Genomic DNA, 15589 nt, shown 5'->3' on the forward strand with positions numbered 1-15589 from the left:
GGGTCACAGCTGGACAAACTGTTCTTCAGCCTGGGCCAGAGAAAATGCATCAATGGCACACATGAAAACAGCGGCCCCCGGGTCTTGAGGGAGACCAGGCCCTGGCCCTGCCGTGTCCCGTCTCCCGCAGGGCCCGTGCTGGTGGGGAGGCGCGAGGCGCGCGGTTCCTTTCTCGCCCGTTTTCTTCACTGATGTGCTGCTGATTCACGTTGCACACAGAGGGTTCTGCTTCGAGATTCCAGAAGGCTCAGAGCCAGGAGGGATTGGTCAGCCTTTGTCTTTGATGGGTCCATGCTGGTCGGCAGGGTGGTCCCGGCCTGCCCAGACCCTCTGCCTCGGGGCCCTCTCCTGTCCCGGGGCGCTCCCTCGTCCGTGACCTGCTTTCCCCAAGTCATTTCTCTGGGACTCTAAAGCGCTCTCCCGGGCACCACACTGGGCTCTGCCCCTTGGCCGACTTCACTGCTGTGCCCGATAAGCAGCGCAGGTGATGGCGCCTAAAGCCGCGCTCTTGCTGCTCCGCTCCCCCAAGTCGAGTCCTCCCCTGCGCTTCCCCACCTTGGTAAATTCCCACCAGTCTCCCCAGCCCAGTGGGGCCCTCATTTTCCCTTCACTGTCCCCTGTCGGATCTCACCCAGCTCCTCAGGAGATCCGACGCCCTGCCTGTCTCCAGCTCCAGCTGCTTCTGCCCACCTGCCCACGCCTGCCACCCTCCCACGCCCGCCGCTCACGCTTCTCGCCAGCCGCCCCGGGCAGGCAGCCGCGCTCGCTCCCTGCGCAGGTGGGACCCTGGGGCGCCTGGCCTAAACCCTGTGGACTGCCACGGCTCTGAGGGATCCCGGTGCCTCCCTGTTCTCAGGGCTGTGGTCCCCACACACCCCGTCAACTCAGCTCACCCCACCCCCGTGTGTGCAGCGGCTGTGGTGTCCACCTTCGGCGGGGATTTTTTTTTTCTCACCAACATTACAGTGAAACGACATTGAATGAAGACACGGTCCGAGGACCGGCGGTTCACGCGCCGCCTACTGCGTCCCCCAGAGGCCGTGGGCCGGGGAAACTCGGGGTCTGAGAGCCAGGCGCCGAGTCCCGCCCGGACCACTTGGATGGAAGGCCTGGCGCTGACGACTCCCCGGCCCCCAGATCGAGACCCTGGAAATGACCAGTGTCGAGAGCCCCCTTAGGATGCGCTCCAGTCATTGCCCTCCCCAGGGAGCCCCTCTTTCGTCTTTCCCCCCAGCATCGATCAGTTCTGCCCATCGGCCAGCGCCGCTTCTCCGTGCGCTCGGGCTGGCGAGGCCTGGTGCTGGCCTCTTCCGCTCGGGCTCATGTCTGCGAGGCTCGTGCTGCGTCGCGTTTCCATTGCTGTCCTCGCTATCACTCGTGGGCCCCGGGAGAGGAGGCACCATTCCCCACCGCCTGGCGTGGCTGTGTGCCCGCGGGTCGTCCCCCGGTGCGGGCTGTGGGGCAGCGGTGCTCGGGACCCTCGTGGACACATTTGGCTGCGATCCCGTCTTCACTCGGTGTCGCTTCCCCGTAACCTGCTTGTGTTCCGTGTCGCCTCCCGGAGCGTTGCTGTCTCCAAGAACCTGGCGCTGACACTCAGCGAGGACTCACTGGACACGCTTCTTTTGGGTGCCCACCGCAGGGGTGGGGTGCTGGGTCACCCCGCATACGAGTGTTCAGCTTTTGTTGATACTGACACTTTTCCAAGGTGGTTGTACCAATTTGCATTTTTGGAACGGGCCTGCGTTCCAGGATTAGCTAGCATCTGCGTCTCCTGCGTCCTGGAGAGACGCGCCTGGGCTGCCTCGGGGGTTGGGGCTGGTGAGCAGCTGCATCCTGGGTCCTGGGTCCACAAGGAGGAAGAAAGGCCCCCCTTTCTCCTGTCCCATCCTAGATCCCTGCGTCCCAGATGCCTGCACATTGTTGAAAGCTGATTTCCATAACCCTTAGGGATGGGCAAGTCAAGGGACAGTTTGTCCGGAAGCCCCTTCCCTGAGCCAGAGTCCAGGATGCCCATGAGCTCACCTCAACCTCAGGCCAGAGGTGCCCCTGACTCCCTAAATTCAGCCAGCCATGGTCAGTGGGTGCTCCAGGATTCCTGACCGTCTACAACATTTTGAAACAGAAAGGAAGCCTGGCCATTCTCAGAAAGAGGAACCTCAAGTAGGATGTGGTTTTCTAATCAGGGGAAGTGGATCCCAGCCATGGTGACACGGCAGTACAGGGGCTGCGCGGATGTTGGGCAAAACAGCTCCTGCATCCAGCCCAGGGCACCCCCGGGGGGGGGGGCAGGCAGCCAGGCCAGGGCTCAACTGGGGAACCCCTGGGGGTAAGAGCGTCTCCCTTAAATTCAGCATGTCCTTTCAACATTTTCAAAGGCATTTAAATCTGGGAGGATGTGATCTTAGGGAAGGGAAGTATTTTCTAAAGAATGAAAACAAAACATCAAGAAAAAGATGCATCCATTTGACGACACTGAAAAACGTCTTGTGAGTCAAAAGGACACCATCGAGTGGAAAGGCCCCTAGCACCCGGGATGTTCTCAACCCACGTAATCAACAAAGGCATTGAGCCTACAGTAACCAGAGATGCCCCACTGGCCAATGAGAAAAAACCCCACAGACACATGGACAAAGGGTTTTAGTGGGCTATTGGCAGGAGAGAGGTGTTTTATGGGTAATCAGGAGAATGCAAATGAAGCTGTGCATCAGGATAAACAGCCAACCATGCCGAGTGCTGGCGAAGGGCGAGGGGGCAGTGGCCAGCGGCGGAGGCACTGGGAACGCCTCACGGGCGGAGCCACTGGAAGGGGCATGACACCTGCTCAGGTGTGTATCCTGGACCTGCCCGCCCAGGTGGCAGCCACCTGCCACTTAACTGGTGAGCATTTGAGATGTGTAGAATGTGGTTGAGGAATGGAATTATTTTTAACATTTTATTTAACTTCAGTGCATTGAAATTTCAGAATCGATTCCTTTATTGAAAGACCTTTCCATTGGGAACACCTCAAGCCTGACGTTCACCCGTCAATTGTACGAAATCTACGTCGCGATGAAAGCCTCGTGTCCAAGTTGCCGTATCCTCTAGAAAAGCACAAAGTATAAAAGTTAAAATACCAGATTTCAAGGGTTTAATCCCCAAACAACATAAAATATCTCATGGGTCGCTTTTCTAGGTTGATAACATTGAAGTGACCGAATTTTGGATATAGTGGCTTAAATAAAACATAGCAGCACACTTCATTTTATCTTTTCCCCTTTTTTTATTTTTCAAATGTGGCTGCCAGTAACTTGGACTTTCTCCGTGTGGTTTATATTCTGTTTCTCTTGGATACTCTCCTGGAGACTCAAAGGTACTCAAGGAGGCATGAACGAGTACATTGCAACACTGATGGAATAACCAGAAAGAAGAGAGACGAACTTTGAAGCTCAGCAGCAGGAGAGGGGGTCAATAGACTGTGGTTTATAATCGCCCCGTGAAATACACCGCATGAGAGTTCAAAGCCTGAGCTGGCGCTCCCTGTGTCAGCCGGATAAGGATTACCTTGAGCAGCAGATTCCCGTCACTCGAAGGTGTAAAGCATGCAGAATGTTGGGGATTGTTTGTGGATACATGTTAGTATAATGAAAGTATAAAAACATGCCTGGAAGTGATAAGCCATGGGAATCCAGGCGGCGGTGGAGGGAGGAGCTGGAGGGAACCGGAGGCCGAGAGGAGACCTAGTCGGGTCTGCAACGTCTGTTACTTGCTGAGCGGTTGGGCAAGACGGGGAGTTGGGTAAGATGATCTCAAGAGCTTGTTTGATGGTCAAAGCCATTTTTAAGCCGTTTGGTTTCTGCTTAGAACATTTCTAAGAACTGAGCCGTTGTTTCCTCAGGTTTGAGGCTGCCTGACCGGCTGACCTGCCACTCCCCACCTTTGCCAGCCCCCTGGCCGAGCCGGGGTCGCCCACTGGTGGGTGTTCTAGAGGAAAAATGACGAGGCAGGGGTCTGCTGATGTCTTGGTTTGAGGGGCTGCAGTGAGGGGTGCAGCTGGAGTGTCCAGCTGTGATGAGAGGCAGCTGGACTGTGGTGGCAGCCACTGGGGGGCCAGGCCGGGACTCTGTCCCGAGCTTCCTGCTGTCTGGGGTCCTGACATCGTTTTCCAAATGGGTCTCTCAAAGGACCCCCTTGACTGCGGGCCTCATTTTGCTTTTGCTTCCTTTTCAGGACAGCTGGCGTCTGAGACGTGAGAAGCAGGATGCCCCCCGGGGTTGACTGCCCCATGGAATTCTGGACCAAGGAGGAGAACCCGAACGTGGCCGTTGACTTCCTGCTGCCCACAGGGGTCTACCTGAACTTCCCGGTGTCCCGAAATGCTAACCTCAGCACCATCAAGAAGGTACACCCTCGGCCTCGAAACTCGTCCTCTGGCCTTGGAACCCAGACAGATGCTTATGCTCACCCAGAGTTTCTCAGAGCTGAATTTCATATGAATTTTATTTTTTATGAGATGATATTTCTGAGGTGGTGTTGGTTTAAATGTTATTTTAGTGGTGCAGGTTCACACCCCTGCAGATGCAGGTTATCACGCCACCAGAACACCAGCAATCCTCACCACAGCCCGCTGGCCTCCCCCACCTTTGTTCCCCGTCCCCCCCACCTTCTAAGGTTTGTTTTGATTTAGTTTGTTCTTTGACTTTGTTTCTTTATATTCCACACCTGAGTAACATCATCCAGAGCTTGTCTTTCTCCTTCTGACTTTCTGCACTCAGCATCATCCTCTCCAGTTCCATCCATGTTGTCACAAAGGGCAAGATTTTATCTTTTCTTTTTTATGCCTGAGTAGTATTCCACATGTGGTGTGTGTACACACACAGACACACACACACACACCACTTCTTTTTTGGGAAATGTATTTTATTTTATTTTTTTTATAGAGGCATGTTTTTACTTATTTATTTATTTGTTTGTTTGTTTGTTTCATTTATACAAGCACTGGGTACAGTCAGAAGTGCGGGAGGGTGAGAGAATTCACCAGAGCCAGAGCGGGGAGCAGAGCAGGCAGAAGGACCGAAGTACACTGCTGAGGGGAGCAGCGGGCGGCAGGAGAGGTCTGCGCGCCATGGGGGACCCTCCTCCGGTGGCCGGGGAGCAGCCGGGGATCGAACTGGCGCCGCAGAGGCCGCGGGCAGCTTCGCAACCCAGCGCTCAACCGCTGCGCCACCGGGGAGGCCCCGGGAAATGTATTTTAAAGGATAGAAATAATATCCATGAATTGTTGCTCCAAATGCATCTCCCCTCCTTCACTGGGCCCATTTTCCCTCATGATGGCCCAGGGGTGCTGCTCCCCCAAGGCCCTGACTTTCTCTAGGACTGAAAACACATTCATCGTTGGTGACGGAAGAGGGTTACCCATCTCTCTGTCTTCAGAGCTGTCATCATAGTAAACGTTATCTTTGGAAGTACTTTTTGGTTTTGATGAATAATTTTCAGGGCGGCTGACTGAGTCAAGGGATTAGACTTCTGGAGAATACTTGGTGGGTATTGTCTTGTGACTTTTCAAAGGGCTTGTCCCACTGACAAAGGGAGGGGTTGAATGGCTTATGCCAGGGAACATGATGTGGGCTCTAAATTTTAAAAGCTGCACTTTTGGAGTGGCGGGCGGGGTGCCTGGGGGGAAGAAAGAAGAGAAGAGCGACACCATCTTTGGGGTATTTTCCTAGTTTCCCCCCCCACCCCGGGAGATTTCTTTCAAAATTAAATTTATTTTTTTTAATTTCAAAAGTAATAAGGACCCATTGAAATTTAGGAAAATAAGAAAATGTACAAGGGGGCCTCCCCGGTGGCGCAGCGGTTGAGCGCTGGGTTGCGAAGCTGCCTGAAGCCTCTGCAGCGCCGGTTCCATCCCCGGCTGCTCCCCGGCCACCGGAGAAGGGTCCCACATGGCGCGCAGACCTCTCCTGCCGCCCACTGCTCCCCTCAGCAGTGTACTTCGGTCCTTCTGCCTGTTCTGCTCCCCGCTCTGGCTCTGGTGAATTCTCTCACCTTCCTGTGCTTCTGACTGTACCCAGTGCTTGTATAAATAAATAAACAAATCTTTAAAAAAAAAAAAAAATTTAAAGGCTTCTGAGGAAAATTTAAAAAAAAAAAAAAAGAAAGTGTAGAAGGAAGAAAATGACTTACGATCCAGCCCTATAAGACAGCCACAGTTAATGCTGTTTATTTCTGGATTTTTCCCCCTTTAGACAGCATGCATGTTGGGTGATAATTCCCATGATACACTTTAGGATTTTTTTTTTTGAGTTGTAACATTGTAGCATCCTTTTCATGTTATTAACTCTATGTAATTATCCTTCCAAAGCTGGTTGGATTTTCCTGCCACCAGAGCATGTGGGGGACTCTGGACACTGAGGTGGGACCTGTCAGTCCCCACGTCTATGTCACACCCCACTGGATTTCAGTTTCTTCATGTTTTCATTTACACCAGGGGCCAGATAGTCGATATTCTAGGCTTTCCAGCCAAAGATGATGTGCAAAGGTCCCAACTGGCTGTTTTCCCGGAGAAACGTTAGTCTGGTACATCGTGGTTTGTATCAGTACTTTTGTGGTTTAAGGAAATCGTCCTGATGACATGGGCTGCACTGCAGCTTGGGGTTCTCCCGCTGACAGGTGCATTCTGGAGCCCCCCATGTCCCTAGCTTCGGGCACCCCCAGATTCTTCCTCCGTGCTGCCTCTTTGTGTGCTGAGGCTGCCATTACCTGCCCCCACGGCAGCAGCCCTGGGCAGCTTCTTCCTCCTTTGCTTTCTCTGGGACTCTGCTGTAAACATCTTTGCACTGAAGCGCTAATGTTAGGGGGCTTCTCCAGTGGCCCCTGGGGACGCATCACCCCAGGGGCATGCTGACAGCCTAAACTGAACAGCCCAGTTTTGTGGGACCCCTCTGTGCATTAACAGCTTCTGAATTAGTTGACAGCATTTAAAAGGCATGATGAACCCCAGAACAGCTGCCGGGGGGGCGTGCCTCCCGCCTGCAGCCCATGCTCACAGCTCCAGATCCTGCGTCCCCCAGCAGAGAGCATCCCTGGGGCCCACCTGGCCCGTGCCCCGGGGATCCAGAGAGGGTGGCAGTCCTGGAACCCTGCCTTGCCCTGTGAGGGTGGGGCGTGCGGACTGAGACCAGTCTCTTGGCCGGAGGGGCCCACCTGCCCGCTGTCCCTCCCAGGCGCTGTGGCAGCGAGCCCAGTATGAGCCGCTCTTCCACATGCTCAGTGACCCCGAGGCCTACGTGTTCACCTGCGTCAACCAGACGGCAGAGCAGCAGGAGCTGGAGGACGAGCAGCGGCGGCTGTGCGACATCCAGCCCTTCCTGCCCTTCCTGCGCCTGGTGGCCCGCGAGGGCGACCGGGTGAAGAAGGTCATCAACTCGCAGATCAGCCTCCTCATCGGCAAAGGTCCGCCCCGGGCCCCTCAACCAGGCCCCTGTGCCCGCCCCTGCACCCCTGCCCCCCCACCCCCCCCTCCTCCCTGCCTCTCAGGTCTGCACGAGTTCGACTCCTTGCGCGACCCGGAAGTCAATGACTTTCGGGCCAAGATGCGCCAGTTCTGCGAGGAGGCGGCGCTGCGGCGGCAGCAGCTGGGCTGGGAGGCCTGGCTGCAGTACAGCTTCCCGCTGCAGCTGGAGCCCTCGGCCCGGAGCTGGGGGCCCGGCACCCTGCGGCTCCCCAACCGGGCCCTCCTGGTCAACGTCAAGTTCGAGGGCAGCGAGGTGAGCCTGTGGCCCTGCTGGGAACATCGCCCCTTTGCTGCCATGTCTGTGGGGGACACTTCCCGCTGGGACTCCCAGGTCATCCACCAGTTCCCGAAATTCCCCTCCTGCCGTGACCAGGGGGGTTGTGGGGCACCAGGCGGCTCAGTGAGGCCGACTAAGCGAAGGACCTTGATCACTGGTCCATTCATTCCTCCAAGAGCGGTTTCCTGGGCGCCGCCACGTGCCCGCGGGGACCTCACATCCAGGGGAGGGGTGCTTGCTGCGGGCACAGAGGTACCCAGAGTCCACGGGTTCCCCGTCAAGGCCGAGGGCTGATGCTCCCTCCTTCCCTAGGAGAGCTTCACCTTCCAGGTGTCCACCAAAGACGTGCCCCTGGCGCTGATGGCCTGCGCCCTGCGCAAGAAGGCCACGGTCTTCCGGCAGCCGCTGGTGGAGCAGCCCGAGGACTACACCCTGCAGGTGAACGGCAAGCACGAGTACCTGTACGGCAGCTACCCGCTCTGCCACTTCCAGGTGAGGGCTGGGGCAGGGGGTGGGGAGGCTGCCCCTGGGCCCTTCTCAAAACCCCCAGGCTAGGCCTTTGGGGGTCACAGCAAGAGCACCCTCTGGGCGGCCGCCCCTCCTGTGCGCTCAGGGACAGCTCCGTTTGACGAGGTTGCCAGGGAAGGGGCAGGAGGTGCCCTCGAGACCCAGGCTGGGCAGGGGTCAGCATGGGTGTGACCCCTGTAGCCACTTGGCGCTCACTCTGCCCCCACCTCAGTATATCTGCAGCTGCTTGCACAGCGGGCTGACGCCCCACCTCACCATGGTGCACTCCTCCTCCATCCTGGCCATGCGGGACGAGCAGAGCAACCCCACCCCCCAAGTCCAGAAGCTGCGCACCAAGCCACCCCCCATCCCCATGAAGAAGGTGAGCGGGGCACCGGGCAGCACCCTCCCCTCTCCCCTCCCTCCCTGCTCTGGTCCAGCCCTGGAGTCTACCAGGCAAGGCCCAGGGCCGGCTGGGGGTTGGGGGCCTCTTGTCTCATGCCCCTTGGTTGGTTGGCATTGACAGCTTGAGCTGGGGCGGGCACCTGGTGGGGTGGGGTGGGGAGCCTGCCTGAGGGCCCAGGAGCAGGTCCCTCTGGCTGCCCTTGCCAGGCCCCCCTGCGCCAGAGGCACGCTCCTGCCTGTGGAGCACAGGGGTGCTGGGCCCCAGGGGCTCTGACCAGCGGGTTTCTGTGAAGGGCGGTGCTGTGGGCAGGCAACTGAGCCTTGCCGCGCACCCGCAACACCCAAGTGGCCACGGGCCTTGTCAGTGTCCAGCGAGCCTGGGGTCCCTCTGCTTAATGGCCCCGCCTCTCCCTCCACCGCCCAGCCCTCCTCTACCTCCCTGTGGGCCCTGGAGCAGCCCTTCTGCGTCGAGCTGATCCAGGGCAGCAAAGTGAATGCCGACGAGCGGATGAAGGTAGGGGCTGCCGGGCGGGGGGCTGGAATCGCTGGGAGGGGGGATCTGGGGTGTTTTTTTGCACAAACAAGGTGGCTGTGGCCTGGAGGGGCGGCAGAGGAAGAAGGGGGGGTCACACAACGAAAGCCACCTGACCACATTACCCAGCATTCCTGCCTGGGGTGGCTGTGAGCCGCTTCAAAACAGGAAGGGGGGAGGGGAGCGGACCGGGGTGGGGGGTACTGAAGCGGGCGATTCGAAGAAACGAGGCTCAGTGAGTTCTGGGTATTTGACTCTGGTGGAGGTTGTGGGGCCAGGCCCAGCCTAGGGACATGAAAACTGCAATCTGGGAGGTGACAGGCCTGGGAACAGGAGCTGCTCCAGCTGGGCTAGGGGCTGGGGGTTCCCAGGGGGCATGGAGAGGCGTGTCCATGGGGGGGAGAGGCTGGAGAGAGGAGGGGCTGGAGGGGGCAGCTGCTTCTGAGCTGCAGGGACAATGTGGGACTGTTCACACCCTCAGCTGCAGCCCTCAGGGCAGCCTGCGAGGTGCAGATTTTATTGCATCATTGGCAGGTCCACTAGGCCCAGAGCGTGTCTTTTTGGGGAGCACTTTCCACTGGGGCCACTGCACCAGCAGGACACGTCTGGCTGGGCTCCCTGTGGGATGGTGGAGGAGGGGTTGGGGTGGGCAGTGAGGGCTTTCTCAGGGGGTGCTCAGGCTTCACACTCAGGTCTCAGACGACTCTGAGCAGCGGAGGGGCCCTGGGGTGTTAGAGCTGGCAGGGCCTGGGGCTACCAAAGTCCAGTGGGGAAACCAGCCCAGAGCAGGGAAGGCCGCCCAGCCCTTGGGCCCCTCCCTTCACCCCGTGGCCCCTGCTCCTGCACAGTCAGTGGGGGGCCCCCTTTGGCACCACTTGCTCCCACATGGAAAGTGGGGTCCAGACCCCGGGAAAGGCAGCCCGTTGGGGAGGAGATAGGACCTGCGGTGGGTGGGAGGCTGGGGAAGGCCGCGGGGCCAGGCCCCTGCCGCCCGTCACCCTGCCCTGCCCCTCCTCCCCCAGCTGGTGGTGCAGGCTGGCCTCTTCCACGGCAATGAGACGCTGTGCAAGACGGTGTCCAGCTCCGAGGTGAGCGTGTGCTCGGAGCCCGTGTGGAAGCAGAGGCTGGAGTTTGACATCAACGTCTGCGACCTGCCGCGCATGGCCCGGCTCTGCTTTGCGCTCTACGCCGTGATCGAGAAGGCCAAGAAGGCTCGCTCCACCAAGAAGAAGTCCAAGAAGGCGGTGGGTGGGGCCTGCGGGAGGCTGGGGAGTCCGCGCACCCCAGTCCTGGACCCCCAAGTCCGGCCTTGCTGGGGCCTCCAGGCCCCACCCTGGGGCGGCCCTGGGGCGGGGTCTGTGAGCAGAGCCAAGGGCTCTCTGGGCCTGGCCTTGGCCCTGGGGGGGCCGCAGCCGCCTGTGCGGAAAGGACAACGCTCGGCTCAGGGGAGGGAGCGGCTGAGGCGGCGGACAGGAGTCCCCACGCCCCGTGTGACTGACCCTCCAGCCGTGCTGACTCACCCCTGGCTGAGCTGGCAGGCCTTCTGGGCCCTGTGGCGGGTCCTCGGGGAGCCAGGCAGGGCGCCCCCAGGAGCCGAAGGGCGCTGAGCCGGAGGGGCGGATGCTGTGGCCGCCGCGCTGGGGGTCTGGGCCCAGCCCGCAGAGAGCGTGCAGGCTCCGCGGTGCTGCTCTGACGGGGCCGCTCCTTCCCAGGACTGCCCCATCGCCTGGGCCAACCTCATGCTGTTTGACTACAAGGACCAGCTCAAGACAGGGGAGCGCTGCCTCTACATGTGGCCCTCGGTGCCAGGTCAGCCCACGCCCCAGGGGGCGGCGTGGGGAGCGGCCCGGGTGTGGTGGCCTCCCTGTGCGATGCCATCTGTCCCTGTGTCCAGACGAGAAAGGGGAGCTGCTGAACCCCACAGGAACCGTGAGGAGTAACCCCAACACTGAGAGCGCGGCCGCCCTGGTCATCTGTCTCCCCGAGGTGGCCCCCCACCCTGTGTACTACCCTGCCCTGGACAAGGTCAGTGAAGGCCCCCCTGGCCCCCGGGGTCCAGGGTCCACCCTGGCCGGAGGCTGTGGGACTACAGTGAACTGGCCCAGCAGGCCCTTTCTCTGGTGCCACCCCAGCATGGTCTCCATACCCTGTGAAGCCCAGGGCTGGGAGCTAGGGCACCCCACACAGTGGGGGACCTTCTTGACTCTAGAGAATCTTCATGTGCCCTCGGGGGGTGGTTCTCAACCAGAGGGCACTGAGGCCCCAGGGAATTCTGGGCAGTCAAGCAGTTATACTGACTGACCCCCATGGAGAGGCCAGAGATGCACTAACTGCCCCACATCACAGGGGCAGCCCCTGCCACTGACAGTTGCTGGCCTTCCCCTGGGGCGCTGGGGCTGACCTGGCCCCGGCCCCCCTCAGAGCAGCCCCTCCTGTTGCAGATCCTGGAGGTGGGCCGGCACGGGGAACACGGGCGCTTCACGGAGGAGGAGGTGAGCTGGGGGCCGTGGACGGCGGGGTGCAGACCCGGGTGCCAGCCCTCACCCCACCTGCACCCTTCAGCAGCTGCAGCTGCGGGAGATCCTGGAGCGGCGGGGGTCCGGGGAGCTGTACGAGCACGAGAAGGACCTGGTGTGGAAGATGCGGCACGAGGTCCAGGAGCACTTCCCCGAGGCGCTGGCCCGGCTGCTGCTGGTCACCAAGTGGAACAAGCACGAGGACGTGGCTCAGGTGAGTGGGGAGATGCCAGGGTCGGGGGCCAGGCCTGGTCAGCCGTGCCCTGACCGTCAGCTTCCCCCAGATGCTCTGCCTGCTGTGCACCTGGCCCGAGCTGCCGGTCCTGAGCGCCCTGGAGCTGCTGGACTTCAGCTTCCCTGACCGCCACGTCTGCAACTTCGCCATCAAGTCCCTGCGGAAACTGACGTGAGCCCCTCTGGCGCCCTGCACGGGGGAGGGGCCTGGCCTGACTTAGGATGCCAGGCATGAGGGGACTGACTCTCCTGGGGGCCTGCGGGGATGAGGCTGCCTCTCGCTCTGCTGCCCCCCACTCCAGACCCCAGTCCTGACCCTAGCCCTGGCCGGCTCCCTTCCCTGCAGGGATGACGAACTGTTCCAGTACCTGCTGCAGCTGGTGCAGGTGCTCAAGTATGAGTCCTACCTCGACTGCGAACTGACCAAGTTCTTGCTGGACCGGGCCCTGGCCAACCGCAAGATTGGCCACTTCTTCTTCTGGCACCTTCGGTAGCTGGACTCAGCCGCCCCCGCCCACCTCTCCCTAGAAGGCCATCGGGGGAGGGGCCTCCTCTCGCTGGGTTCAGCCCCCACCAATCCCTCCCCACCCCGGGCCTGGCTCAGCCCTGTCCTCCTTCCTCCAGCTCTGAGATGCACGTGCCGTCCGTGGCCCTGCGCTTCGGCCTCATCATGGAGGCCTACTGCCGGGGCAGCACCCACCACATGAAGGTGCTGATGAAGCAGGTGAGGCTTGGGGCAGGCAGGGTGGGCCCGGCCCCCTGAGGGCCCCCAGGGCCTGGCTGAATCTGAGAGCCATCCCTCCCGGCCTGCCCACCTTCCATCCTGTCCTCCTGGCCAGGGGGAAGCACTGAACAAACTGAAGGCCCTCAATGACTTCGTCAAAGTGAGCTCCCAGAAGACCACCAAGCCCCAGACCAAGGAGCTGATGCACCTGTGCATGCGCCAGGAGCCCTACCTGGAGGCGCTCTCTCACCTGCAGTCCCCCCTCGACCCCAGCACCCAGCTGGCTGAAGTCTGGTGAGCCTGAGCCCACGCCTGGGAGGGCCCTTGTGCCCCACAGCCCCCCGCGGGGCCCGCTGACCGCTGTCTGGCCCGGCAGTGTGGAGCAGTGCACGTTCATGGACTCCAAGATGAAGCCGCTGTGGGTCATGTACAGCAACGAGGAGGCAGGCAGCGATGGCAGCGTGGGCATCATCTTCAAGAATGGGGATGGTAAGCGGGTGGGGTGGGGGCCAGACAGCCTGCTGTGCCCTGGCCCCCCCCACAGGGTGCACTGCCCTGGGGGAGCCGGCAGGCCAGCTGAGGGGAAGGCAGTGCTGGGTGGGGCCGGCCTGGCTGGGACACAGACCCCACTAGCAGACGCTCTTCCTCCCGGCGCCCGCAGACCTCCGCCAGGACATGCTGACTCTGCAAATGATCCAGCTGATGGATGTGCTATGGAAGCAGGAGGGGCTGGACCTGAGGTGAGGGGCCCTGTCACCCCTCGGTGACCTCCCCAAGCCCCACACCCGGCCCTTGGAGGGTTCCCCCATCAAAGCCAACATTTACCCCTCAGCTGGAAGGCTGTGGTGAGGGCCCTGGGCCCGGGGAGGCGGCGGGCCCAGGAGGAGGCAGAGGCCAGCCCCGCTTGCCTGGGCTTTTCTCTTCTAAGCTGTCAGGAACTGGGTGCCGGCTTCCCTCTCCCACCCCCTCCAGGCACCTCCCCGTCCCTGGGCTCCTCCCAGCACCGTCTGTTGCTCTTCGACCCTTGAGGGGCACCTCCTGTGGCTATTTGTGGTCAGGCTGCCCCAGGGACAGCCCTTGAACTTGGTGTCCACCCACCTAGGATGACCCCCTACGGCTGCCTCTCCACCGGGGACCGCACAGGCCTCATCGAGGTGGTGCTGCGCTCGGACACCATCGCCAACATCCAGCTGAACAAGAGCAACATGGCGGCCACGGCCGCCTTCAACAAGGATGCCCTGCTCAACTGGCTCAAGTCCAAGAACCCGGGGTAGGTTTCGGGTCCTGGGGAGAGACGCTTCTCCTTTCCAGAAGGTGCAGTTTGGGGCTCCGAGGGAGGGGAGGGCCTGGGGAGTCTCCATGCATCTCCGCTCAGCTAAGGACCGGCCCCTCTCGTGGGCCCGGCCCTGTCACGGGATGACAGCCTTAGGCCCCTGGACAGCCGCCGCCCGCCCTTGGCTCACGCAGCTGAGTGGACGCCGCTCGGCGGTTCTTCCGCCAGAATCCCGCAGCTGCACGGGCCTGGCGGCCCAAGATGGCCGTCGGCCTCCCGCCCCGTGGAGTAGACCAGGCCCCACGGGGGGAGGGAGGGACTATGAGGTTTTCAGGCCTGGGCTCCGGGCCTAGCCCGCCGCCTTCCTCCACGTGCCCGGTGCTCTGTGGGGTCTGAGCGAGTCACGAGGCCGATTCCCAGGGCGGGACAGGGACCTCAGCTCTTATAGACGGAGCTGCAGAGCTGCGTGGCCATGCCCCCCCCCCCATCCCCAGGGAGGCCCTGGACCGAGCCATCGAGGAGTTCACCCTCTCCTGCGCCGGCTACTGTGTGGCCACCTACGTGCTGGGCATCGGCGACCGGCACAGCGACAACATCATGATCCGCGAGAACGGGCAGGTAGGGGCCCCCCCGCCCCGCCCCAGCCCCGCGGCCCCCAGGATCCAGGCCTCCGCCCGACGCCTCCGTCTGTCCTCCCTTAGCTGTTCCACATCGATTTCGGCCACTTTCTGGGCAATTTCAAGACGAAGTTTGGAATCAACCGCGAGCGCGTCCCGTTCATCCTCACCTACGACTTCGTCCACGTGATCCAGCAGGGCAAGACGAGCAACAGTGAGAAATTCGAGAGGTGAGGGTGCTCGGACCCCGGGAGCCCCCTCCCTGTGCCTGGGGCCCCAGCGGGGTGCTGGGCTGGGACTCAGCTCCGTCCACCCTGGAGGGGCGCGGGCAGCAGGTTTGTGGGTCCCCCAGAAGGGGCGGCCCGGGGTGAGGGGGGCTGAGTGGACCCACAGCCCTACCCCCCCGGCTCCCTGGCAGGTTCCGGGGCTACTGCGAACGAGCCTACACCATCCTGCGGCGCCACGGCCTGCTCTTCCTCCACCTCTTCGCCCTGATGCGGGCGGCAGGCCTGCCCGAGCTCAGCTGCTCCAAAGACATCCAGTATCTCAAGGTAAAGCTCAGGCCAGAGCCCGCCAGTCAGGGACCCCAAGGCCTCTCCCGGGCTCCCCCCACCCAGTGTGGGTGAACCCCAGGGGCATGCCCACATCGTGCAGCTCACACGGCCCCAGGACCAGCAGTGGGGGCTGCAGGCACACAGCTGGAGTGCACCCCGGTTCTGCCGCGGGGGCGCTGGGACCTCCGTGGAGCCCACCCGCTACCTCTACCGACTGCCGCGGTTTCCTCCTGGACACAGGAGGGCGGGACTCGGTGCCCAGCCTGCTAATAAACATTTTTCTGTTTTGCAGCTGGTGAGAAGCCCAGGATGGGGGGGTGGGAGGGCTTGACCCCCAGCCCCAGCCAGGTGTTGTCTTTGGGGACCAGGACCCCAAATGGAGCTGCTCCTCCTGCAGGTTTCCGGCAGAGAAGGGGAGGCCACCCGCCACCCCTGGGGCTCAGGGGCCAAGAGGT

The 15589-nt window shown here is 61.2% G+C and overlaps 1 protein-coding gene across 2 annotated transcripts in view; it reads left to right on the plus strand.

Moving 5' to 3' along the window:
- Positions 1–15589, plus strand: part of PIK3CD (phosphatidylinositol-4,5-bisphosphate 3-kinase catalytic subunit delta) — a 46688-nt gene that overhangs the window by 28797 nt on the left and 2302 nt on the right. For both annotated transcript variants that reach the window (XM_054691734.1, XM_037500690.2), the window contains exons 3-23: positions 4210–4381; positions 7206–7434; positions 7519–7748; positions 8085–8264; positions 8512–8661; positions 9109–9198; positions 10239–10460; positions 10929–11025; positions 11111–11241; positions 11658–11708; positions 11779–11946; positions 12017–12138; positions 12313–12456; positions 12591–12690; positions 12806–12984; positions 13067–13179; positions 13352–13430; positions 13793–13960; positions 14458–14581; positions 14665–14810; positions 14999–15131. In XM_054691734.1, the coding sequence (XP_054547709.1) occupies positions 4241–4381; positions 7206–7434; positions 7519–7748; positions 8085–8264; positions 8512–8661; positions 9109–9198; positions 10239–10460; positions 10929–11025; positions 11111–11241; positions 11658–11708; positions 11779–11946; positions 12017–12138; positions 12313–12456; positions 12591–12690; positions 12806–12984; positions 13067–13179; positions 13352–13430; positions 13793–13960; positions 14458–14581; positions 14665–14810; positions 14999–15131 (2997 nt within the window). In that variant the 5' untranslated portion in view covers positions 4210–4240. The remainder of the gene's footprint in view (positions 1–4209; positions 4382–7205; positions 7435–7518; positions 7749–8084; positions 8265–8511; positions 8662–9108; positions 9199–10238; positions 10461–10928; positions 11026–11110; positions 11242–11657; positions 11709–11778; positions 11947–12016; positions 12139–12312; positions 12457–12590; positions 12691–12805; positions 12985–13066; positions 13180–13351; positions 13431–13792; positions 13961–14457; positions 14582–14664; positions 14811–14998; positions 15132–15589) is intronic.

The sequence above is a fragment of the Talpa occidentalis genome, unplaced genomic scaffold (assembly GCF_014898055.3).
Source record: "Talpa occidentalis isolate TD23 unplaced genomic scaffold, MPIMG_talOcc4v2.1 talOcc4.9, whole genome shotgun sequence".
NCBI classification, from domain to species: domain Eukaryota; kingdom Metazoa; phylum Chordata; class Mammalia; order Eulipotyphla; family Talpidae; genus Talpa; species Talpa occidentalis.